Source organism: Procambarus clarkii, chromosome 57, assembly GCF_040958095.1.
Source record: "Procambarus clarkii isolate CNS0578487 chromosome 57, FALCON_Pclarkii_2.0, whole genome shotgun sequence".
NCBI lineage: Eukaryota > Metazoa > Arthropoda > Malacostraca > Decapoda > Cambaridae > Procambarus > Procambarus clarkii.
In genome coordinates this window covers 10,781,270-10,808,093 of record NC_091206.1, presented here as the reverse complement: position 1 = coordinate 10,808,093, position 26,824 = coordinate 10,781,270, and the positions used below count along the sequence as shown (strand labels likewise).

General features: G+C 40.1%; 1 protein-coding gene across 3 annotated transcripts in view; it reads left to right on the top strand.

Moving 5' to 3' along the window:
• The window catches only part of LOC123745083 (mitochondrial tRNA-specific 2-thiouridylase 1), a 95,926-nt gene that overhangs the window by 35,532 nt on the left and 33,570 nt on the right, over positions 1-26,824 (top strand). For 2 of the 3 annotated variants that reach the window (XM_069306258.1, XM_069306256.1), the window contains exon 4: positions 22,220-22,318. The exons of the other annotated variant lie outside the window; for it this stretch is intronic. In XM_069306258.1, coding sequence (XP_069162359.1) covers positions 22,220-22,318 — 99 coding nt within the window. The remainder of the gene's footprint in view (positions 1-22,219; positions 22,319-26,824) is intronic. 3 annotated transcript variants of the gene reach the window in all.

The following is a 26,824-nucleotide window of genomic DNA, read 5'->3' as shown; positions in this document are numbered from 1 at the left end:
TCAATGTGGGGGGAAGGGGGGAGTTGTAGGGAGGGTGGGAGAGTCAAATCCACCCTCCAACATCTGGACATAGTACCAGCAGCCTCCACAACACTCCATCAGCCTCCAACTGAAGCTTGTAGATGCTTCATCTAACCTCACCTATGTCACACATTAACCTACAGTTCCTGTGATATTTAAACTCCTCATCACAGTGGCGTCTCACCAATATAAACTGTATTGGATTTTGTCCCGAAATAGCTATATGTTGACTGAACGTGTATGTATGTATGTATGTATGTATGTATGTATGTATGTATGCATGCATGCATGCATGCATGTATGTATGTATGTATGTATGTATGTATGTATGTGTCATGTTCACAGAAAATGGTACCATCCGTTTTCTATGTGCGGCGGCTGAGACGCCAGAGAGAGGAGGTAAACAGAGCGTACAGGACGCCCGCCAAGCTTGATAGCTACTAGTCATGTAACATCTCAAGTATTAAAGTCAGTAACCAAGCAATGGCTTTACATCAACCCTACAACCAAGACTTCCTCAGTAACACACAAACACCACATTGGCGACGAGGATGAACTGTGAACGCAGGTATTTGTTCAGTTTCAAACACAAGGGAGAAGCATGCTGCCTGGAGGAGGAAGAGAAGCTGTGAGCGCCATACCCGATGCTGTATGCTAACCGATGCTGTGTGCTAACCAATGCTGTGTGCTAAACGATGCTGTGTGCTAACCAATGCTGTGTGCTACCCAAGCTGTGTGCTACCCAAGCTATGCTGAAGAAACTGTGTACTGAGGAATCTGCCGACGTTGTGTACGAAACGACGCTTTGATGTGTACAAAACCTGATGTTTTGGTTACGAAACGACGCTTCGTGCTACAAAATTCATCACACTGAACTGACTGCTGTACCGACTGCTGTACCAACTGCTGCACCAACTGCTGTACCAACTGCTGCTGTACCAACTGCTGCTGTACCAACTGCTGTGCCAACTGCTGTGCTGCTGCTGTGAGTAGGAACAACACATGTACACAAGGGCTAGGTAAGAAGTCAGTTGCTGCTATATTGTGCACTGTTGTGAACTTTTGCATTAAAATGCTTGTGTGCTTTGCAAAATTAAAGTAATTACTGTGAATTCTTGACTAACATATACAGTGCAGTAAGTGTTTAATATTCTGAGGAACATTTAAGTGATAAGTTACATTTATTCAGTAAAAAATGGCAAATATACCTCAGTTTCCTGCATTTGATCCTGACTGTGACCAGACAAACCTGTCACAGAGGTGGGTCAAATGGCTTAAAAGGTTTGAAAATTTGTTGATTGTTTCTGACATCAAAAGTGCTGAAAGAAAGCGTGCCTTTCTACTTCATTATGCAGGTGATAGAGTTTGTGACATCTTTGACACACTGAAAGACACTGGTGGTGCCAAAGATTATGACATTGCCAAAGCCAAACTAACAGAGCATTTCAAACCAAGGCAAAATACTGCTATGGAAATTATGCATTTCAGGAGAGCAAAACAACTCTCTAATGAAACTGTGGATCAATACCACACACGTCTGCAGGGTTTAGCAGCCCATTGTGAGTTTGCTGCTGTTGACAAAGAAATCAAACAGCAAATAATTGAAACATGCACATCTACACGTCTCCGTCGAAGAGCTCTAGAACTTGTTGATGATGAAAGTTCTCTTACCAAGATACTGGATATTGCTCGTCGAATGGAAGATGCTGCACGTGATGCTCGTGTCATGGAGTGCAGTGCCAATAACGGTGCTGCCACTGTTACTAACAGTGATGAGGTACGTAAGGTTCAGGGAGGACACCGTGATCAAAGAAGATATCATGGCAAACCTAACAGTAAATTTAGCCGAGAACCACGTCACAACTGGGGTCAAGGAACAAGACTCAAGCAGTCACAACGACCCACATCAGAGGGTGTCAACAATAAATGTTACAATTGTGGAGGAGACTACCCGCACCAAGGTAATGTTTGTCCTGCTCAAGGTAAGAAGTGCTATGAGTGTGGAAAACTAGGTCATTTTGGTGCTATGTGTCGTTCCGCACTAAAGAAACCACAGTCAATGAATAAAAGCACTGTACGAGGATCAGGTCATAGGGGTCGAGGTGGTAAACACAATATTGCACCTCATAACCAGAATGTTAATAATATACAAGACAACATTTCATTACAACCAGTCTCAGATGACAGTGAATGTGATTATACTTATGGAGTACAAGCAATCACAGAATGGAATGATCTTCCAAACAACCCAGAGACATGTGTATACATTGCTGGTATTTGTCTCAAAGTTCTCATTGACACTGTATCAAACATTGATACCATTGCTGAGTGCCACTATGAGAAATTTAGAAAACAGTTCCCAAAGCTAGAAAAATACAATGGTAAAGCCACTGCCTATGCTTCGAAGTTAGCCTTGCCAGTGATTGGAACTTTCACTGCAGAGATTAAGTCAAAGAATGCAATGCTCATTACTACATTCCATGTTGTTAGGAATGCAAAGGAGTCTTTACTCAGTTACAAGACTTCAACCAAATTGGGGCTACTTCAGCTTTCTAATGCTGTAGCAGTGGAATCTGCAAACAATGTTGATGGTATTGTTGCTGAATTTTCTGATCGATTTAAATCCATAGGTTGTTATACTGATAGCAAAGTACATCTGCATATCAACCCAGATGTAATTCCAGTTGCCCAACCACATCGCCGACAACCATTCCATACTCGCAAGAAAGTCGATGCTGAACTGGATAGGCTGATGGAACTAGATATCATTGAACCAGTAACAGGCCCAACACCATGGGTAAGCCCAATTGTCACTCCACCAAAGCCGAAGAATCCAGATGAGATACGCATTTGTGTGGACATACGTGTTCCCAACAAGGCAATAATGCGTGAACGCCATCCTACACCGACTGTAGATGATATGATCTACCGCTTGAATGGTGCAACTGTATTCAGCAAGTTAGATTTAAACAAGGGCTATCATCAGCTTGAACTTGATGAGGAGAGTCGATTCATCACAATGTTTACGACACATCGAGGTCTGTATAGGTACAAGCGCCTGAGTTTTGGTATTAACAGTGCTGCCGAGGTATTCCAGCACACCATCAGCCAGGTATTGCAAGATATACCTAATGCTGACAACATGTCTGATGACATCATTGTTTATGGCCGTACCCAAGCTGAACACGACAAAGCTCTTCGTGCAACATTGCAACGCTTACGAGAAAAGAATTTGACGCTAAGCCGAGCAAAGTGTGAGTTCAATCAACATAAAATTGAATTCTTTGGACATGTACTTAGTGACAAAGGTCTGTCTCCAGATCCTAAGAAAGTTGCAGATATCAAGAATGCTGCACCTCCTTCAACGTCCACTGAAGTACATAGTTTTCTGGGAATGGCAAACTACTGTTCTCGCTTCATTCCAGATTTTGCTACCATTACAAAGCCTCTACGTGAGCTCCTGAAGAAAAACGCATCATGGTACTGGAGCGAGATCGAGCAAAATGCATTTGATGCTGTGAAAGATGCACTAGTAGAGAATGCGACTGCTGCATACTTTGATCCATCAATGGACACTGAGTTAACGGTGGATGCTAGTCCTGTTGGTTTAGGTGCTGTGTTAGCCCAACACAAACCTGGTCAACCAGATTCCAGAGTAGTAATTGCCTACTCCAGCCGTTCTCTCACAGATGTTGAGCAACGATACAGTCAGACAGAGAAGGAAGCTCTTGCTCTTGTATGGGGCTGTGAACACTTCAATGTGTATCTGCTTGGTGCACCCTTCACCACGATAGTCACTGACCACAAACCGTTGGAGACCATCTTCAATAATCCAAAGTCCAAACCACCAGCTCGCATTGAGAGATGGGCTCTTCGTCTGCAACCATACAACTTTACGGTGAAATACAAGCCGGGTGCAGGCAATCCCGCTGATTACATCAGTCGACATCCTGCAAACAGTTTCACCATCACCAAGCATCAGCAAGTTGCCGAGGAATATGTACACTCTGTAACCTGTGATGCAGTCCCTAAGGCTCTTACTGTTGATGAAATCCGTACTGCAACCCTAGAGGACCCAACTCTGCAAGCAACAGTGGATGCATTGACTAAGAAAAAGTTTCCACGCATCCCACCCTCAGGAGTTGACCAAGATGCATTCAAAGCACTTGAACGCATCCAGACAGAATTAAGTGTTACGCAACAACGCGACACTGTGCTGCGAGGTACTCGTATCGTCATTCCAGCTGTTCTCCAGCAACGTGCTCTGAAGCTTGCACATCAAGGACACCAAGGTCTTGTTAGGACCAAACAGCTGCTACGAGAAAAGGTGTGGTTTCCTGGTATTGATCGTCAAGCAAAGGATATGCATGATGCCTGTGTCCCTTGCCAAGCTGCAGTGGATACTTCAAGACCAACACCTCTACAACCTTCACCACTACCTGCTGCACCATGGACGGAAGTATCGATGGACTTCTGCGGACCGCTACCAACTGGAGAGTACTTGATGGTAGTCATTGATGATCACTCACGTTATCCAGAAGTAGAAATCATCAATTCCACATCTGCAAAAGCCGTCATCCCGAAACTTGACAAGATCTTTTCAAACTTTGGCATTCCTGAAGTTGTCAAGACAGACAATGGACCGCCATTCAATGGACAAGACTTCGTCAACTTTGCTGAGCATATTGGATTCAAACACCGCCGTGTGATGCCACTACATCCTCAAGCAAATGGAGAAGTTGAGAGATTCATGCAACCTCTCATGAAAGCGGTATGCTGTGCTCATGCCGAAGGATGATCCTGGAAACAAGCTATGTATGCTTTTCTCAGGAACTACCGTGCAACACCACATGGAACACTGGGCAAGTCGCCTGGCGAACTTTTATTTGGACGTCCTATGAGAATCGCACTACCCGTCATGCCAGCCGAGGTAACGGATAAACGTCTCGCTCAGAAGGATGCACTAGCCAAGGGCAAAATGAAAATTGCTCATGATCAACGTGCAAAGGAACAGTTCATAAAGGTTGGAGACACTGTTCTCGTTAAAAAGAAAAAAGAGGGAAAGTTAGATATGCCGTATGATACAAAACCATATAAAGTGATTAGTGTAAAAGGAACTATGGTAACAGCTAGTAATAGAGATCATAGTATAACACGTAATATGGCTTATTTCAAAGTGATTCCAACTAGTGTAGAAAATGATGAAGTGCAAAGTCGTGCAAAAGAAAAAGAAAAAAATAGTTATAACCCGACAAACAATTCATCAAGGGATGTTATTGCATTTAAGGACTCTCGTCCTAAACGTCATGTTAAACGCCCTACACGATTTGATGATTAATTGTGTTCCTATGTAATGAAAAGTATTTACTTATTATGCTAAACTAAATTTAATATTGTTTGAATAATGCAGATATCTCATTCAATATTTTGTAACTTTGTAGTACAGTTTCTTTCATGTTTGTTTAACATTGCATATGTATTTTTAACATTGAAATCCTTTGTGGAAAAGATTAAGTTGTTTAAATTCTTTGTGTGCTTAATTAATGTTAAATGTATGCAGTATCTCTTGATATGGTAATAACTTACTTTGTGTCAATAACTTTGCTTTGTGCTACAAGCATGGTAGACATCCTGTATTCATTCTTTTTAAAGAAAAGGAGGGATGTCATGTTCACAGAAAATGGTACCATCCGTTTTCTATGTGCGGCGGCTGAGACGCCAGAGAGAGGAGGTAAACAGAGCGTACAGGACGCCCGCCAAGCTTGATAGCTACTAGTCATGTAACATCTCAAGTATTAAAGTCAGTAACCAAGCAATGGCTTTACATCAACCCTACAACCAAGACTTCCTCAGTAACACACAAACACCACAGTATGTATGTATGGATGTATGTATGTATGTATGCATGTATGTATGTATGTATGTATGTATGTATGTATGTATGTATGTATGCATGTATGTATGTATGTATGTATGTATGCATGTATGTATGTATGTATGTATGTATGTATGTATGTATGTGTGTATGTATGCATGTATGCATGCATGTATGTATGTATGTATGCATGCATGTATGTATGTATGTATGTATGTATGTATGGATAGATGGATGGATGTATGTATGCATGTATGTATGTATGCACGTATGTATGTATGTATGTATGTATGTATGTATGTATGTATGTATGTATGTATGTATGTATGGATGGATGTATGTATGTACGCATGCATGTATGTATGTATGTAATGTATGTATGTATGTATGTATTTATATACGCATGTATATACGCATGTATTTATATACGCATGTATGTATGTATGTACTCACCTAATTGTACTCACCTAATTGTGCTTGCGGGGTTGAGCTTTGGCTCTTTGGTCCCGCCTCTCAACTGTCAATCAACTGGTGTACAGATTCCTGAGCCTACTGGGCTCTATCATATCTACATTTGAAACTGTGTATGGAGTCAGCCTCCACCACATCACTTCCTAGTGCATTCCATTTATTAACTACTCTGACACTGAAAAAATTCTTTCTAACGTCTCTGTGACTCATCTGGGTACTAAGTTTCCACCTGTGTCCCCTTGTTCGTGTCCCACCCGTGCTGAAGAGTTTGTCTTTGTCCACCCTGTCAATTCCCCTGAGAATTTTGTAGGTGGTTATCATGTCTCCCCTTACTCTTCTGTTTTCCAGGGATGTGAGGTTCAGCTCCTTTAGCCTTTCCTTGTAGCTCAATCCTCTCAGTTCCGGGACGAGCCTGGTGGCATACCGCTGAATCTTCTCTAACTTTGTCTTGTGTTTAACTAGGTATGGACTCCAGGCTGGAGCTGCATACTCCAGGATTGGTCTTACATAAGTGGTATACAGGGTTCTGAAAGATTCCTTACACAAGTTTCTGAAGGCAGTTCTTATGTTGGCCAGTCTAGCATATGCCGCTGATGATATTCTTTTGATGTGGGCCTCTGGGGACAGGTTCGGTGTGATATCAACCCCCAGATCCTTCTCTCTATTTGATTCTTGCAGGATTTCCCCTCCCAGATGATACCTTGTGTTCAGCCTCCTGCTCCCTTCGCCTAATTTCATCACCTTACACTTTCCAGAGTTGAACTTCAGCAGCCATTTTCTAGACCATTCCTCCAGTTTATCCAGGTCATCCTGTAGTCTCTGTCTATCTTCATCCGTCTTGATTCTTCTCATAATTTTTGCATCATCAGCAAACATCGAGAGGAATGAGTCTATACCCTCTGGAAGATCGTTCACATATATTAGAAACAGGATGGGTCCAAGTACTGAGCCCTGTGGGACTCCGCTGGTGACATCTCGCCACTCTGATGTCTTCCCCCTCACAGTTACTCACTGTTTCCTGTTGCTTAAGTACTCCCTTATCCACTGGAGCACCTTCCCTTTTACTCCTGCCTGTTGCTCCAACTTTTTTAACAGCCTTTTATGGGGTACTGTGTCAAAGGCTTTTTGGCAATCCAGGAAAATGCTGTCGGCCCACCCTTCTCTTTCCTGCCTAATTTTCGTTGCCTGGTCATAAAATTTTATTAAACCTGTGAGGCACGATCTACCATCTCTGAACCCATGTTGGTGGTGCGTTACAAAGTTATTTCCCTCCAGATGCTCTACGAGCCTTTTCCTCACGATCTTCTCCAGCACCTTGCATGGTATACAAGTTAAGGAAACTGGCCTGTAATTCAGTGCCTCTTGCCTGTCACCCTTTTTGTATATTGGGACCACGTTAGCTGTCTTCCAACTTTCTGGTAAGTCTCCTGTTTCCAGTGACCTGTTATACACCATAGAGAGTGGCACACTTAGTGCTTCTGCACCTTCCTTTAGTATCCATGGTGAGATTCTATCAGGCCCAACAGCCTTTGTCACATCTAGCTCCAGCAGACACCTTTTGACCTCATCACTGGTGAGGTCAAATTCCTCCAAGGTTGCTTGGTTTGCCGCCTCCTCATTTAGTGCAGGGGCTTCTCCTTGTTCTATTGTGAAGACCTCCTGGAATCTCTTGTTGAGTTCTTCACACACCTCCTTGTCATTCTCTGTGTATCTGTTCTCCCCTTTCCGCAGCTTCATCACTTGTTCCTTCACTGCTGTTTTCCTCCTGATATGGCTGTGGAGCAGCTTTGGTTGGGTCTTGGCTTTACTCGCGATGTCATTTTCAAACTGTCTCTCTGCTTCCCTCCTCACTCTGATGTACTCATTTCTGGCCCTCTGGTATCTCTCCCTGCTCTCTGGTGTTCTGTTATTTCTGTAGTTTCTCCATGTTCTTTTGCTCAGTTGTTTCGCTACCTTACATTCCTGGTTGAACCATGGGTTTTTCTGTTGTTTTTCGTTTTTCTCCTTTTGGACGAGGATAAACCTGTCTGCAGCTTCCGGGCACTTTTGGGTGACAATATCCATCATGACCTGCACATTCTTGTCTCTAAGTTCTGTTTCCCATGGTATTCCCCTGAGGAAGTTCCTCATCTCGTCATATTTTCCTCTTCGGTAATTCAGTCTTTTCCCCACCACTCCCATCCTTGGATAGGTTATCCCTACCTCCACCAAGTACTCAAAGGTCAGTACACTGTGGTCACTCATTCCTATGGGGGCTTCAACTTTGACTTCCCTTATTTCTGACTCATTCAGGGTGAATATTAAGTCGAGTCTAGCTGGTTCATCATTGCCTCTCATTCTTGTGGGTTCCTTGACATGCTGGCTCAGAAAATTCCTTGTTGCCACTTCCAAGAGTTTAGCTCGCCACATATCTGCACCACCATGTGGGTCCCCATTCTCCCATGTATGTATGTATGTATGCATGCATGTATGCATGTATGTATGTATGTATGTATGTATGTATGTATGTATGTATGCATGCATGTATGTATGTATGTATGTATGTATGTATGTATGTATGTATGTATGTATGTATGTACGCATGCATGTATGTATGTATGTATGTATGTATGTATGTATGTATGTATGGATGTATGTATGTATGTACGCATGTATGTATGTATGTATGTATGTATGTACGAATGTATGTATGTATGTATGTATGTATGTATGTATGTATGTATGTATGTATGTATGTATGTATGTATTCCCAATCACGTTAAAGACTCCCCCTCTATCATCCAGTTTAAGAGAAAAACAACTATGTACTAAATAATCGACTCCTTGTAACTTTAATTATGCTGACCTTCCTATCTGTATTCAGACTGAGCCTACCATCATTAGAGGTGATTATAACGCTAGACATAGGAATATTGGTAATTCGCAGTTCAGTAATCGTAACGGCAACCAACTGGTGTCACTATTAGGTAGTCACGATGATGCACAGATTGTGGGTGACCTTGAACCGACGCATATCTACGGAGGTATTCTTGATCTATGTCTCGGTTTCAACGTCTCTCACACCGTGTGCGCCTCGTCAATAGTGCCAGATATGGCGTCTGATCATCTGGCCATATTAGCCACTGTAAACATTGGCAGCTCTATCCTCCCTGGTGGAGTGTTCAAGCGGAAGAGGCTGGCTGTACCCATCGATCAACGAGACAATCTTGTTGCTCATGTGTCAGATTGGTGCAGTTCATCTGAGCCTTCATCAGTTGAAGATTTTAACAATGAGCTCACAGGTACTATCGAACAGTTTATAGAATCACTTGATTCATCGTCCAGGCCACGTAACCCAAATTACACTGGTCATAGCACTTATGTTTATTATAATGATTCTAAATTGCAGACACTAAAACGCACTGCCAGAATAATTGGACTAGCTTGTAGAAGGACCCGCACTGCTGAAATGCTTCGGCTCTTTCAAGCGGCTCTGGCTAAGGCCAGGGAACGTATGGTGGAGCTGAGGCAGACAGACTGGGAAACTTTTGTCCGTGGTCTCAATTCTCACACGCCACTAAGTCGGGCATGGAAGGATATCAACAAGATCAAAGGGAAAAATGCTGCAGAGATCTCGTACCCTAATCCTCTGCACAGAGCAAATGAGCTTGTTGATGCTTGGGCCACGACTTCCAGCTTTGACAGTCTTCCTCTACCCTCACAGAATGAATTAAATGATAGATATACTGATAGGGCAAGGTTCCTTGACTTCATGCTTCATCAAGAGGATGACTGTGACATGCTTTTACTGAATACGAACTAGATTCTGCTCTACATAAAGGCAAAGCTACATCACCCGGGGAGGATGGAGTTACTGACGGCATACTGCGTATGCTTCTCCTAGTTCCAGGGAATACCTTTCTTCAATTGTATAATATGTGCTATGTAACTGGGGAGCTTCCTAAGTCATGGACCAACAGTGTTATTATTCCCATTCCTAAACCTCACCAGCCGAGTGTTTTTCGCCCAATCTCCCTCACTAGTTGTCTCTATAAGTGTCTTGAGAGGATGGTTCTCAACCGTCTCCTTTACAAAATTATTAATATGTTGTCTCCCCAGATATATGGCTTTATGCATGGAAAGAGTGTACATCACTGTATTACCACATTCCTCACCCTGCATACTGATAGGTCATATACCACTTTCCTAGATCTTAAGTCAGCCTTTGACATTGCTAACCCACACGTCATTCTGAGAGAACTTGCTAAAATGAATGTTGGAATGTTTATGTTAAAAATTGTTCAAACTGAAATAAATATATAACACTGTACAGTACAGTTGTGTTTAATTATGTTTTGCGATTCCTTTGCAAAAGGTATTTGTGCACCAAGTACTACTAGGTCATTATGAGATATGCTGAATGTTGTCAATATACCATGTGAATACGCTTCACTTTGTGTTAATCATTGGACGTCCTAATGATTAAGGTCCCCAAAAGGACTTAATCAGACCTCAGTGGATAATTTTACTCTCCCTCTCTCTCTCTCTCTCTCTCAGAGCATCCCCTTATGTGTTGTATGTGGGTGCTGAAGTTCAGTCTCTTGTCTATGTATAGGTGAAGGAACTTTCCATAATTGTTATTGCTAATGTATACTTGTAATACTGGGTATACATCCGGTGTTCTTACCCTCGGTAAGCCGTGGTCGTATGGTCTGAAACCCACAAATATTTACAATGGGGGGGGGGATAACATTTCCTCTTCAAGCACGCGCACACAAATGAACTATGTTACTTAACTGGAAGCACTCGTACAACATAATTTACACGATTTCTCAGGATAATTATACTTCTTACCAGCATATATACACTATAGTACCTAGGAGGTTCTCTTCAATGGTATCTAAGATAATTAAAAGAACCCAAGCAAACCACTGTGGAAATGTGCAGGACAATCATATCAATTGTGATACTAGCTCTCCACATATGGCATTTGCTTAATTTAGAAACTGTATTTGTGGTCGATCTCGAACCCACGTTGTTGATGTGACGATGTGTTATGAATTTTGTGGCTAGCTCCTCAAGATTGTAACTTGCTTAGATAAAGCTATTGTGTTTTCAGTCCCTGAACCCATTATGTGATAAATTAACTAAACTAAAAACTATAGTCTGGCGACGAAACCTGAACTGCATAATGTAAATAGGGATTAACCAGAAAAAGATATAGGTGAAGAATAACACAAGGTAACTGCGTTAATTACAATATCTAGATCAAACTAACATTGATTTTCAAAGGTTGTATATTTTCCATCAATGGAGTGCATCAGCCAAGAAGCCTTCTTTAAAATATGAATATCTTTCCGCACTCAATAAGATCTAATCTCTAAATAAAAAGCAAAAAACGACTTGATTGTAACCTATCCACCGCTGCCCATTGGATGGGGGAGAGGGGGTTATGTGTAGGATAAACATATCAATTGTGACACTAGCCCTCCATATATGTCAGTTGCTTAAATTATAAACTGTACTTGTGGTCGGTCTCGAGCCCATTGTTGATGTGACAATGTGCATTGACTTTTGGAACTAGCTTATCAAGATTATAACTTCCTTGGCTATATGAATTGTGGGGCTCAGTCCCTGAGCCCATTATGTGCCTCTGTAACACTCCACTATCGCCCATAGGATGGGTATGGGGTGCATAATAAATGAACTAAACTAAGCTCTGCCTTTTTGTTAACAGATACAATTATCAGCTTTATTTGTGAATCTCAATTAATTAAACAATATATCACAGAGCCTGTAGGGTTCGGTGAGATGAGCGAAGAGACATGGGAGATTAAATGGGATTCTTGTAATGTTATTTGTCTATTTGTACTCACTGAATTTGTGCGCCCCTTGAGGGACTTGAAGTAGAGGGGGGGTAGAAATAGCCTAAGCTACTCTATCCCTTTGAGATGTATTTATTGCTTATCTCAATAAACATACTTGAACTTGAACTTGACATGGGAGATTTTACACAAGTACAGTACATGGTAGTTTAAGTAGCGAACGCATGTCAACGAATAACGAGTATATATACAATACAATACAATACAATTTTATTTAGGTAAGGTACATACATACAATAAATTTTTACAAGGATTGGTTGATATAACAAAAACAATATAACAAAGATATATTGGTTGATATAACAAAACAATTGTCCTATGAAGTCGATTTAACTTCCAAACATATATTTTTTTAATAAATGTTAAATGTTTTCTGGCTAGTTATGTTAGATTTTATTAAAAATACGTATTCTACTTGTTAACATTATAATTTAAATTTGTGATAATTTGTGCAGAGAAGTGCGACAACTGGATATGCCAACAAACACTTTCCAAACAACGATATATCTTGGATAAGTCGCTCCACAACATTGACGCTTGGACCGTCGACTTCCTTTGATGCTACTTATTTACTTATTTCATAATGAAATTATATTAGTTTGGAGTAAATATATGTTTTCTCATGTTCTGCATTCAGCACCCACATTATAGTAAATATACCATATTACTTCATTACTTAAATAATGCTAGGAGGGTTTGAGTTGCTTTGGGTCTTTAGTGGACAGAATCTCCAATAGATGGGGCGAGAGTCGCTCCCTCTCTCTCGCCCGAGCAAGAGTCGAAACTTAATTTAAAATTGATATATCTTTGTTCTCGAACATGATATATTTCATTTGGTGAAATCATAATAATGTTCATATCTCGATCTTTCTGGAGGCATATAAGATTTTAGGCTTTATTAGCGTATCTTTGTTAATTATACAATATATCGGCAAGTGCGTAGGCGTCTGCACTCCATGCCCGACAAGCTACTGAGCGCTACTATAAAAACATATGTATCTTCACTTGAGCTATAAATATGTCTATTGTAATGTATTTAAAATGAAGCTCTTATTTCTATCTTGCTTAAGACATAAAACATTTGTGTTTATTAACGAATTTACGTGAAATAAACATTGATCTGATAGAGTTGCTCTGTCGTTCAGTCTGTACGGGGTGGGAGCTCCGTAATTTTTAAAATACATGTATCTTCATTAGAACTTTAAATCTGTCCATGGTAAAGTGTTTAAAGTGAAGCTTATATGTCTGCCTTTCTTGAGACATATAAAACATATATGTTTATTAACGAATTCACGTGAAATAAACATTGTTCTGAGAGAGAGTTGCTCGGTCGATCAATCTGTCCGGGGTTAAAGCTCGGCTATTATAAAAGTACACGTATCTTCGCTTTAAATTTAAATATGCCCATGGTAAGGTATTTAGAATGAAGCTTATATTTCTATCTTTCTTGTGACATATAAAACTCTTACGTTTATTAAGGAATCTGTGTGAAATAGGCATGGTTCTGAGATGAATGCTGCGGTTTTCGAGCTCGACGCGCGGCAATGGACGCAATACACATCCAGTGGGTGTTATTGGACCCTATACCCATTTTATTTGTGGTTGGAGCCCCATACCCATTCTATGGGTGGTTGGAGCCCCATACCCATCCTGTGGGTTGTAGTGGACGCCATACTCATCCTGTGGGTGGTATTGGACCCCATACCCTTCCTGTGGGTGGATGTGATCCCCATACTCATCCTGTGGGTGGATGTGACCCTCATACCCATCCTGTGGGTGGTATTGGACCCCTTTCCCACCTAACAGGCGGTAGGTGACAATATACCCATCCTAGCTATAGTTGGTATAGTAGACACAATACCGTCCTGTTTGCAGTAGTTTACCCCATAGACATTCCAACGTAACATCGTTTTCTGTTAGCGTTCCTACAAAACATCCTTTAAAGATTTGTAAAGCACAAACTATGGTATATAATATTGATTGGTGAAGGATTGTTATTCTATGTAATAATTTTTAGTGCTTATTATAATTTACTAAGAACAACTAATATTTCTCAAAACAAAACTACGAGCCTTCAATAGGAAGTAGCTGATCTGTAATATTCTAAGAGCATGGACAATAGTAGGTAAATTTCACAACCCATGTGGGACCTGAAAACTACAATTTTCCTTATAATTGAGCCAATCACGAATATTCTGCTATCTATGTTGATGGACGGGTACTGTGACACGTAAATTGGTACGTGAGGAAGAGTTTGGGCCTTGGTAAAAAAAGTAACTGGGAATATATCACATATTTACTAATTCATATTCAACATATTGACTTTAAGCATTAAGTCATATATGTGCTGTCTTGTGTGAGAACGGGTTGAATAATGTACTGTAAACCTCACTTGGTTTTCCTTCATCTGTGTCGTTATAGTTTAGTGACCCTTGACTTTGAAAGTTTCAGATTAATAAATCATTTCTAAAACCAGTGTTTTAATAGCTTTTTATTGTCCTAAGTAAACTAAACGAAAATATACTGTAATATGATAGACATCTGCTATTTGAGAAATTACTAATGTTATTGGAACAACAACTCCAGCGTGAGGGGGACAGGTCTAATCCTTGTACACACAGCACCCTGCGTGTTTCGTTCGATTTCATCGCCACAGTTCAGTGACCTACGGCTTCGAAATAATAAAATTAATAAATCAGTTCTAAAGTTTTTTATATCTTATTATCCTAATAATGTTACTAAACTAAATATATAACCTAAATATATATAATTTGATGTAAATCCATTATTTGAGAGAAATTTATTTTACTGGATCTGGCTTAAACACCAGCCTACTGCAGGGTGGATGAACACAGACCTAGTCTGCGTTCATACAGTAGGCACCCAGTGCTGTTAGCTTTGTCTGCAAGTGACGTGTTTGTCCGCCGGTGGAAGAATAATCGTGGAATTTGCCTTTTTTTGACTAGAGCACTATTATTATACAACAAGATGTCTCAAGGGCTTTCTAATCATGCTGTATCTACAAAGAGGAAGAGGAGTTTTTTATCCACTGAGCAGAAATTAGACATAATAGAGAAACATGAACGTGGCTGCTCTTGTTACTAGGCTGGCAGCAGAATTTAATGGCGGGAAAAGTACGGTGTGTGATGAATAAATCCACAAGGGCCGTGACGAGGATTCGAAACGACGTCCGAGAGAATTCCAGACGCTGCCTTAACCCTCAAACTACTAGGAGTCCAAATGGCTTTAACACCCACAGGCGCAACAACAAAAAAATTCAAAAAAATTCTTTCGTCTTATAAAAGTGTTCATTTTTGTTCCCTGATCGCGGAAAAAATAACAAAAAAATCGTAGGTGGCATATTTTAGCCGCAATAAGGTAGGGAAGTTTGGCAAAAAAGGGGCATTGACAGAGCCTTTGCTAGACGAGGTCTACTCTGCTCGAGCCGTCAGGCGACAATTGCCACAAATATATTATTACCTAATTATTTCAATGTCTCTGATTGAATTTTTCTTAGTTCTTTGTAGTAATATTATTCAATACAGTGAATTGTGATATATTTATATAATAAAATGTGTGAACCATCGCTGTACTCAAAATTATGGTGTGCATATTAGTGATTCAATTATTATGTTCATAAAACAATAAACAAATAGTTTTGCTGTTATTACACTATATACATAGGTTATATATAATTATCTGCATGTTTTGCTCACCATAACCAACCATAAGTTGGTATTGTGAGTCAAAATACAAGAAGGAGTGACCGCCACACACCAGCCAGCCACTCGCTGCCACTCCCTCCTTCAACAACACCTCACTCGCACTCATCCTCCTCCCACAATACTGTTTTTGCATTTATTCACTATACACAGATGTTATATATAAGTATTTACATGTTTTGTTCACCATAACTGTATATCTAAGCTTGTATGGTGAGTAAAGGCACAAAGCCGTAGCTACTCACACAGTCAGCTGGTAACGGCCGCCCTCAAGGCCAGACACACTAATATTTCTCCTCCAACAATATTGTTTGTGGTGTTATTATGCTATATACACATATTATATATAAGTATCTACCTGTTTTATTCACCATACCTGTACAAATAAACTGGTATGGTGGCCAAAGACCATAGTGGCCACCAGTAAACAATATAAGTCGTGCAGACGATGCACCTCCCTCACCAAAAATAGGAGTAGCTCCCAACCTACTCCTATTGCTGTTATTACACTCTATACACACGTTATATATAAGTATCTACATTTGTGTCGACCATAGCGAACCACTAAGCTGTTATGGTGAGTGCAGTCAATAAAAGGTGACCACACGAGATCTTTCAAAAGAAGATAGGGTGAAGCTGAAACTGAACCTCGCCGAGGCAAAACGTTTAAATGAGAGCAGGAATGAAGAAAAAATCAATTCTTTTTTCTACAAAGTGTTAGGGGTAGGCAGACCAGTAAAGTGGTACATAAAGGCAAACCAACAAAATCAATAGAGAGAGGGGTGAGTGAAGAATAAGGAGAGGGGGGAACAAGTTCCTGAAGATTGCATACACCAACATAGATGGAGTGAGATCGAAGATACTGGAGTTAAGTGATGTAATACAGCTGCAGACACCAGACATTGTTGCACTCATGGAGACAAAACTTGAAGATGTTATTTTAAACGAGGTCATATTCCCAAGGGGCTACTCAATTTGGAGATGGGACAGAAAAATTAGGAAAGGCGGTGGCGTTGCTGTGCTGGTGAAAGAAACCTAAAAGTGAATGAAATAATGACTGCCAATCCACAAGAAGTTGACATAATAGCACTAGAGATCTGCCATGAAGATGATAAACTAATGATCATAAATGCATATAGTCCACCGCCAAGCAGCATATGGTCAAAGGAGGAGCTAGACAGTAAACGAGACGGTCTTATAACAATAATGAGAGAAATTATAGCGAGAGCGGATAACGATAGATCACGACTGTTGATAGTCGGTGACTTCAACTTGAAAGCCATAGACTGGGAAGCATATGAAGCTAAAACAGAAGATTTTTGGACCTGTAGATTTGTAGACCTCTTCCTGGAAACATTCTTGTATCAACATGTTAAACAAGCTACGAGGATGAGGGAAGGGGACATTCCCTCCATGCTTGATTTGATATTTACCAGGAAGGAGGAAGAGATATTTGACATTCAGTACCTTCTTCCCTTGAGTAAAAGTGACCATGTCTTTTTGGGAATAAAGTATGCAATGTTTATGTACCACTTTACTGGTCTGCCTACCCCTATCACTTTGTAGAAAAAAAAAATTGATTTCTTCATTCCTGCTCTCATTTAAACGTTTTGCCTCGGCGAGGTTCAGTTTCAGCTTCACCCTATCTTCTTTTGAAAGATCTCGTCTTAACGATCACGCTTTCCCATCCTCATCACTTTGTAATTTGCTAGCATCCCTTTGTACTTCTTCCATCTGTTTGGCACCATTTAGGGTGATCCTCAAAGGTCGATATTTCCATTTTACATATCTGCCTATTCCCCTGTAGTCGCACACATTCTCTATGGTTGTAAGACCTTCCACGAGGCCAACAATTTTATCTACTACTTTTGCTTCTTCTACAGCTCTTTCTGACCTAGATGTTATCTCCTTTTCTTTGCAGCCAAAAATTATCAGGGACTTACTCCGATCAACTGTGTTTTGCACCAACTTCGGGTTAGATGCCAATTCTTTCCTCACTTCCAGCCTAATGTTTGTTTTATCTTGGTTGCTACAGTGTTTGACTTCCTTTACTGCTTCTTCAATTTTTTTCCTTCTCCTTGGCCACTTGTGCATTGGTGAGTTGCATATCTTTCTTGCACTATTCTATTCCCTGTGTAACTTCCTCCATCTGTGCTGACAAAAGCTGTTTCTCCTGTTGAATTTCCTTACCTAACCTATTGTAGTCATTTAAGTTTAAATTTACTTTAACTTCTTCCATAGCTATTTTTAAAAGTTTATTTTCTTCTTCCATGGCTTTGCCATTTGTTTCCAATTGATTCTTATCCTTGCACAAGTCTTTCACTAAAACCTCAAGACATACAACTTTGCTATTTAAATTGGTCATTACTTTCTTTCAATTTACTAATTATTTCTACATGAGAGTTCACTATAGTATCTAATTTTACCAACTTGTTGTATAGACTGGTTATATCAATGCTTTCTTCATTGAATCCAGCAAAATCAAGGTCTGTTTTGTATTGTGACATTCCCCATAGGCATGAAATCAAGTGTTCGCAAAAATTTTGTTGATCTTTTGTAAATTGATAAATTCCCTTCTCTGAACATGTTCAGAGGGTACCTCGGTTTAAGAATTTAATCCGTTCCTGGAGATGGTTCGTAACCCGAAAATTTGTAAAACGAAGTGAATTTCCCCATAAGAAATAATGGGAAATGAATTAATCCGTTCCCGACTCCCCAAAAACTTCACTTCAAAGTAAATTTTATACCTAATTCACCCAAATCTTCACTACAAAAATACGTTCAAGTTATTACTTACCCCTTGCTGATGACTTCTGTTGGCGTATGGAAGATGGTGAGGAGAGGTGTTACGGTTTGGAAGGGGAGTCCCCTTCCATTATAACATCAGGCAGTGAAGATTTCTCTGTAGTGCACTCTGGCACGTTTTGCCTGCATACCACTAGGTTCTGGTTGTGGCTCACTGCTTGATTTTCTCACTTTTCTCACCAGGAAACGTTCCATTGAAGATTGTTTTTCCCTTCTTTGCAACACTTGTCTGTAGTTAGGCATTGTCATTGAAAAAATAAATGCAACGGCCTACTACAACTTTCTCTGGGCAATTCTTTTCAGCAAAACTTTGCAGTCCTTCCCATTCTGCACACATTTTCTTAATTAATAAAGAAGGGACATTCTCTACTGCCTCCTCTTCCTACCCTGAAGATTTCTTGTACTGCCTAGCTAGATCAACAACACGAGTACCATTTTCATGTTTCTGAATGATCTCTTGTTTTTCCTCTATGGTCATTCACATATGTGATTTCTTGCCTTGAACCTTACCATTGGCTTTCTTGGGACCCATAGCAAGATATATAATAACAACCTTTATGCTCAAATGGCCAAAAATCTGACAAAAAACTGTAAATCCTTGTGAAGAATTCAGGCGGGATAGTCACTGGGCGGGAGGCACTGGTAAACTGAGGCGCGATCGCCGTGCCACCATACGCTAGGTCAGCTGTCCGTGTATCAACAAACTTGTATTCTGATGTAGAACTTTGTATCCCGATTCAAATTTTCCCAAACAAATCGGGCTCGTAACCCAAAAGTTTCTAAACAGGGACATTCGTAACCCGAGGTACCAGTGTACATGTAAAAAAAAAAAAAAAAAAAAAATCCTCTTATTTTGGCTGTTGCGCGGTCCTTTCAAGCACTGCAAGTTGCCACAAATATATTTTCAATAACAGTGGCACCTCGACTTACGATTGCCCCGACTTACGGTAATTTCGAGTTACGATGTAAATTTGATAGAAAAATGCAACTCAACTTACGATAGTGTTGTCGACTAACGATATTTGTTGGTACACATTTGGGTTGACCGAGCGTGTGGTACCCGGTCACGCAGGCCGACCTGCCTCAGTTTGCTAGAGCTGCCCATTTAGTGACGATCACGCCTATAAGAAATTCTGTTTTTGTGGTGATTTTTTGTTTTTTGAACATAAAACTGATTATTATATATCATGCCATGGGTCCTAAGAAAGTCAGTGGTAAGGTTCAACCTAAGATAATAGTTATGAGTAGAGGATGTCCTTCCTCATTAAGAAAATGTGTCAAGTATGGGAAGAACTGCAAAGTTTTGTTGAAAAAACTCACCCAAATAAAGTTGTAGCAGGCCATTGCATTGACCTTTAAATGACAATGTGATGTCTTACTACAGACAAGTGTTAAAATATTGGGAAAAACAAGTGTCTTTAGACAGATTCTTACTAAGACAAGCAAGCAGTAATCCACAAGCAGGTCCAAGTGGTATGTAGGCAAAACATACCAGTGTGTGTATCCCAGAAAAATCATCACTGCCTGATGTTATAATGGAAGGGTACTCCCCTTCCAAACAGTAACACCTTTCCTCCTTTCCTCTCATCACCATCTTCCATACACCATCAAGAGCCTTCCATAAAGGTGAGATAAACATATGTACTGTATTGTAGTTAGAGAAAATAATTGTATTCAGTATAAAATGTATTTGTAAGTTAATATTTTGGAGGGTGGGGAACGGATCAATTCAATTTCCTTTATATCTTATGGGAAAAATTGCTTCGACTTACGATATGTCTCTGGGAACGGATTACCATCATAAATCGAGGCCCCACTTTATTTGTTCTATGTATTTCCAATGCAGTTTTATTTTTTGTTATCGTATATGATGCATATTTGTGTCCTTTAAAATATGTATACAGTAGAACGTTCATAATGTTACATGGAACTGTGATACCAGTGTCAGTAATGTATCCTCAATAAATGTTTATTGTCGGAATATTACTTGTTAAAAATTCATTAAACTTACAATAAGTACAGTTTCACACACTATTTACACAGTAACACACTCAGAAGTTTCAAAGAGTTATATGACAAAGAGTCCTGGGTAGACGGGACACCACGAGCGCAGCTCTCATCCTGTAACTACACTTAAGTAATTACTCAGTAATTCAGAAGTGAGTAATAATCAATGAAGCAGTCCATGGTACACAGTGCGACTTCACTCTCGTTGCACCAGGTACAGATAGATTTTTGCTTCCATTTTCTTTGTGCTTGCAAATAACGCACTAATGTACACCCTTGGCTTTAGTACCTGTAGGTGGTATGTAGCCAAGCTTGTGAAGCATAAGGTAGTCTTGAAAAGATTATAGGAAAAGATCAATTTGAAAGGTAATCATGAAAAGATTGCTTTGTAAAGTCCCTCACTGGAAGAGATTCAGTCATTCTGGAAGAGCTTTAGCTATTCTTGAAAATATCTATGGAAAACACCACGATGGAAGCCGCTAACACTGTTCATCTATGCTACTTGTATCAGATGCATCATCACTGAACTCAGAAAACGATTCATCTATGTATCATCTATAAAAATTGGAGATGGCATAGGTGGGCAAGGGTGGCGCTCAGAGCTACAACTGGATTCGCTCGCTGTATCGTCCTCATTGGTGCTGTATCACTTGCATCCGACCTTTGTGTTGGGTCCTTATTGCGCCTATCTTCATCAATATCATGACCCTTATATTCTTCAAACAATAAGGTCTGAATTTCACCAACAGAGAGCGATCTTTCAACACCGCGTCGGACAGGTGTTTGCTAGCCAGAGGCTAGCAAACCACCTGAGCAACCTGTGAGTGGTTGAGTGGGTGGTTGCCCACCTGTGAGCAACCACCCATGGTTGCTCACTCAGTACTAACTCAGCCAGCAGCCCTAGGGCATTCAGGAATTTTTTTCCAAGATGGCTGCCTCTCACTGGAGGTCCCATGAGTCCATTTCGTACACAACCTACCGCGCACACATTTTGAATGGGTACAAAATATTCAAAAGGTGTTTTTCTCGGTTGGCAGAGTCTTCCACTGACTGAGTTTTCTCAGTTGGTGCAGCACAGTGGTTAAGGGAGACTCCGGAGATACCGCCAGAAAATAGCATTTCATTACACTCAACGCTGGCTTTTTACATACATCATAGGAACTTTGAACAACTCAGATGGAAGTCTGCCCCATCTAATACAAATTAGATAACAATTATTGTACTGTATATTAGAGTAAATATTGATTGAAGAATGTAAATTGAAAGATTAATTTTCTAGTTATTTGTTCAGATATACATGTAATCAATGTAAAAAGTGGTTGAAGGTAAATGATTGACTGGTAAATAGTAAGATCATATATATTTACTCCAAGCTATGACTTGACATTTACAGATGTGATATATCCAGAGTGATATATCTTAAGAGCCGTAAAAATTTTTTTTTGTTATAACAGGTGCCAGACTGTTGCAGGGTATAGATCGTCTGAAGGATCAAACTTTCTTCCTAAGTCAGATTTCGCAGAATTCCTTGCAGCACACGATGTTTCCTTTGGGCAAGTAAATGATTTTAACTTTACTAACATGAATCTTTTCAATATTTCTTACGTTTTTCTTCACTATCAAGGGAAGTTGAAAAATTAACTCTCCAAAGTTAATTTTTACACTTTATTATAGTCTGACACTTGGGGATGCATATTGCGAGGTACACCTTGCATTCTCAAAGACAATTTGACAGTGTTTACATTGGATTATATACTCTTTTGGTGAGGTGGTGGATGAATGCCATAACAAGGGGGGCAGTAAATATATCAATGAATAAGTGGATCAAGGGGTCTCAATGAATAAATGGATCAGTAGGGTCATTGGATACTGTGTCTGCATTGGCTCTGGGTCTTGAAGTGGGTAAAATGTAATTATGTGTTGGTTGCTGGTTTGGACTTCTTAATATGTAGTGCCTCGCTGATGTCCAGTCTCCTGCTGTTATTATATTTGCCCATTATTTCAGAGTTGTTTTGTATATATTATATTATATATATACAGGCATACCTCAGAATAAGAGTTTAATCCGTTCCTGGAGACGCCTCGCCTTCCGAAAACTCGCATTCCGAAGTTAATTTCCCCATAAGAAATAAAGGGAAATGAATTAATCCGTTCCTGACTACCCCAAAAACTCCACATCAAACTAAATTTTTATACCTAATTCATCTAAATAAACCTACAAAACTGTGTTCCAGTTATTACTTACCTTGCTGTCGAGTGCTGTAGGTGTATGGAAGATGGTGAGGAGGGGGGAGGAGGAGAGGAGTTACTGTTTGGAAGGGGAGTCCCCTTCCATAATCACATCACATAACCCCATGCCTTGTAACACTATGGATACCACTTCTCTTTCTAAATTTTTCAAACCAGCCCCTGCTTGCCTTAAACTCTTTCTTATCTGCATCACTTGTTGCAGGGGTATTCTTTAGAAGGTCTTCGTGCAACACCCTGGCTTTCTCACAAATAATGGCCTCCGAAACACTATCACCCCTCAACTCCTTGTCGTGTATCCAAATTAATAACAACTTTTCCACTTCTTCAAGTATTTGTGGTCTTTGTGCCGTTAATGTTCTTACTCCTTTTGCCACTTTAGCACCCATAATCTTATTTTTCTTCTTAAGTATAGTGCATATTGTTGATGTGGCTTTGTTGTACTGCCTACAAAGTTCAACAACACGTGTACCGTTCTCATGCTTCCGAATGATCTCTTGTTTCTCCTCTATTGTCATCCTCACATGAGCTTTCTGGCCTTTATCCTTACCACTGGCTTTCCTGGGACCCATGGTGAGATATATAATAACAAATTGTATAGACAAATCACCAAAAATCCAACAAAACACTGAAAATCCGCGAGAAGAATTGATGTGGGGGTAGTCACTGAGCGCGAGACAATAATAAACTGAGGGGCGGTGGGGCGGAGGGGCGACGAACGCGCTAGGTCGGCTGTACGCGTATCAACAAACTCGCGTCCAAACTCGCCTCCCGAAGTAACCATCGCCTTCCGAGACAAATTTTTGGAGTAAATACACCTCGCCTTCCGAAAACCTCGCATACAGGGACAATCGCATTCCGAGGTACCACTGTAATATAATATTATATATATATATATATATATATATATATATATATATATATATATATATATATATATATATATATATATATATATATATATATATATATATATATATATATATATATATATATGCAATTGACGATCACAAAACACTGATCATTTTATGCGGAAAATCCACAGAGAAATATGAAATGAGGTGAACGTTTCGGCTTTGTTAAAGCCTTTGTCAACACCAGACTGACTAAGGAGAAGGGAGAAGGAGGGAAGATATATAGGCCGACACCTGACCACCCCATCCCAAGGGTTGGTCAGGTGTAATTAACCAAAAACAGGTATAGCTTTAGCTTAGAATGGTCAAAGAGGATTAAGCGGTCAGAGAATAAGGATGAAAGATTAAAGAAAAGCCTCATGAACACACAATATATGAATATACAATTATAATGAGACATTGTAAGCCTCTCTATCAGAGTTGTTTCTTAAACTGTTGTGCAATATTATAACTTAAAAATGGATCAAGTTTGTACATTCCAGTACTAACATTAAGAAGATTTGGACACTGACTGATTAGAGCAGACTCAATCAAATTCCGTTCCACGAAATCCCCACAATTGGTAATGCTTTTTGCCCCATTCCAGTTAATATTGTGATCGCATAAACTCGTATGTAGATACAATGCATTAGACGTTTGGGCAGTTCTAATACTATAAGCATGTTGTGACAACCGCAATTGTAAGGACTTTCCTGTTTGTCCAAGGTACACAGAATCACAATCATTGCAGGGAATCGAATACACACAACCTGCTGTATCAGGGGAGTTTTTTATTAAATTGGATTTGATCGTACTATTAGTGAACACCAAATTTATATTAAGTTTCTTAAAAATCAGAGACAATTTTTCAAGTCCACTCGCATAAGGTACCACCAATGAGTTAATAATTTTTGGTTTCGCTTTAGGGACGTGATTATAAAACGTACGCTTGGCTTGTACAAACGAGAAATCCAAAAACCTCTTAGGATATTGTAAACTCTTCCCAATTTCATATATCAACACAAGACAGAACAAGAGGCTTGACGTTTGCGAGGCACTACACATCAAGAAGTCAACACCAGCAATCAACAGCCAATTATTGCACAACTATATTCTACCCACCTCAAGACTCCGCTCCAATATAGAAGCATCAAGAAATATGGACCAATAGGCTTTCTACAAACACTTCTATTCAATATCCATTGCTTCGTGTTCTGTCTTGTGTTGATGAAATTAATACCCTATTAATATTCTTGTTCTGTCTTGTGTTGATGAAATTAATACCCTATTAATACCACATTTTGTTCTGTCTTGTGTTAATGCCACATCACCCCTTCCACCTCACTCAAATGTAGATATAAAATCGGAGATACGTAAGTTCTATTTAGTTGTGTATTTGTGAACTAAAGTCTTTGAAAATGTAATAAGTTTTACGAAACGCGCCCGTGTCGTGTCAGACTAGAAATAAAAATGAATTTTGGAGAATTGATTTTTGATTTACCTCCAACAGTGAAGCGTAATGTAATAAAGATTGAGAAAATTCGTGTTAGAATTATTAATCTTACTTTTTCGGTCATATTTAATAATATATGTCTACAGGAAAGACTGCTACCAAAATATATATATATATATATATATATATATATATATATATATATATATATATATAAGTTAACTAAATTTAAGTACCTTGTACTATAAACTATAAATAATTTTAGAGTGAATTGTGTATATATATATATATATATATATATATATGCGAACAAGCCTGAATGGTCCCCAGGACATATGCAACTGAAAACTCACACCCCAGAAGTGACTCGAACCCATACTCCCAGAAGCAACGCATCTGGTATGTACAAGACGCCTTAATCCACTTGACCATCACGACCGGACAAAATGAGGTGATAGCCGAGGCTATTTGAACCACCCCACCGCCGGCACTCGGATAGTTATCTTGGGCATAGCATTTTACCAAATCACCTCATTCTTTGGGGCAACACGTGAGGAACACAAATGCGAACAAGCCTGAATGGTCCCCAGGACATATGCAACTGAAAACTCACACCCCAGAAGTGACTCGAACCCATACTCCCAGAAGCAACGCATCTGGTATGTACAAGACGCCTTAATCCACTTGACCATCACGACCGGACAAAATGAGGTGATAGCCGAGGCTATTTGAACCACCCCACCGCCGGCACTCGGATAGTTATCTTGGGCATAGCATTTTACCAAATCACCTCATTCTTTGGGGCAACACGTGAGGAACACAAATGCGAACAAGCCTGAATGGTCCCCAGGACATATGCAACTGAAAACTCACACCCCAGAAGTGACTCGAACCCATACTCCCAGAAGCAACGCATCTGGTATGTACAAGACGCCTTAATCCACTTGACCATCACGACCGGACAAAATGAGGTGATAGCCGAGGCTATTTGAACCACCCCACCGCCGGCACTCGGATAGTTATCTTGGGCATAGCATTTTACCAAATCACCTCATTCTTTGGGGCAACACGTGAGGAACACAAATGCGAACAAGCCTGAATGGTCCCCAGGACATATGCAACTGAAAACTCACACCCCAGAAGTGACTCGAACCCATACTCCCAGAAGCAACGCATCTGGTATGTACAAGACGCCTTAATCCACTTGACCATCACGACCGGACAAAATGAGGTGATAGCCGAGGCTATTTGAACCACCCCACCGCCGGCACTCGGATAGTTATCTTGGGCATAGCATTTTACCAAATCACCTCATTCTTTGGTAAAGAATGAGGTGATTTTCATTCTTTGGCACCTCATGCTATGCCCAAGATAACTATCCGAGTGCCGGCGGTGGGGTGGTTCAAATAGCCTCGGCTATCACCTCATTTTGTCCGGTCGTGATGGTCAAGTGGATTAAGGCGTCT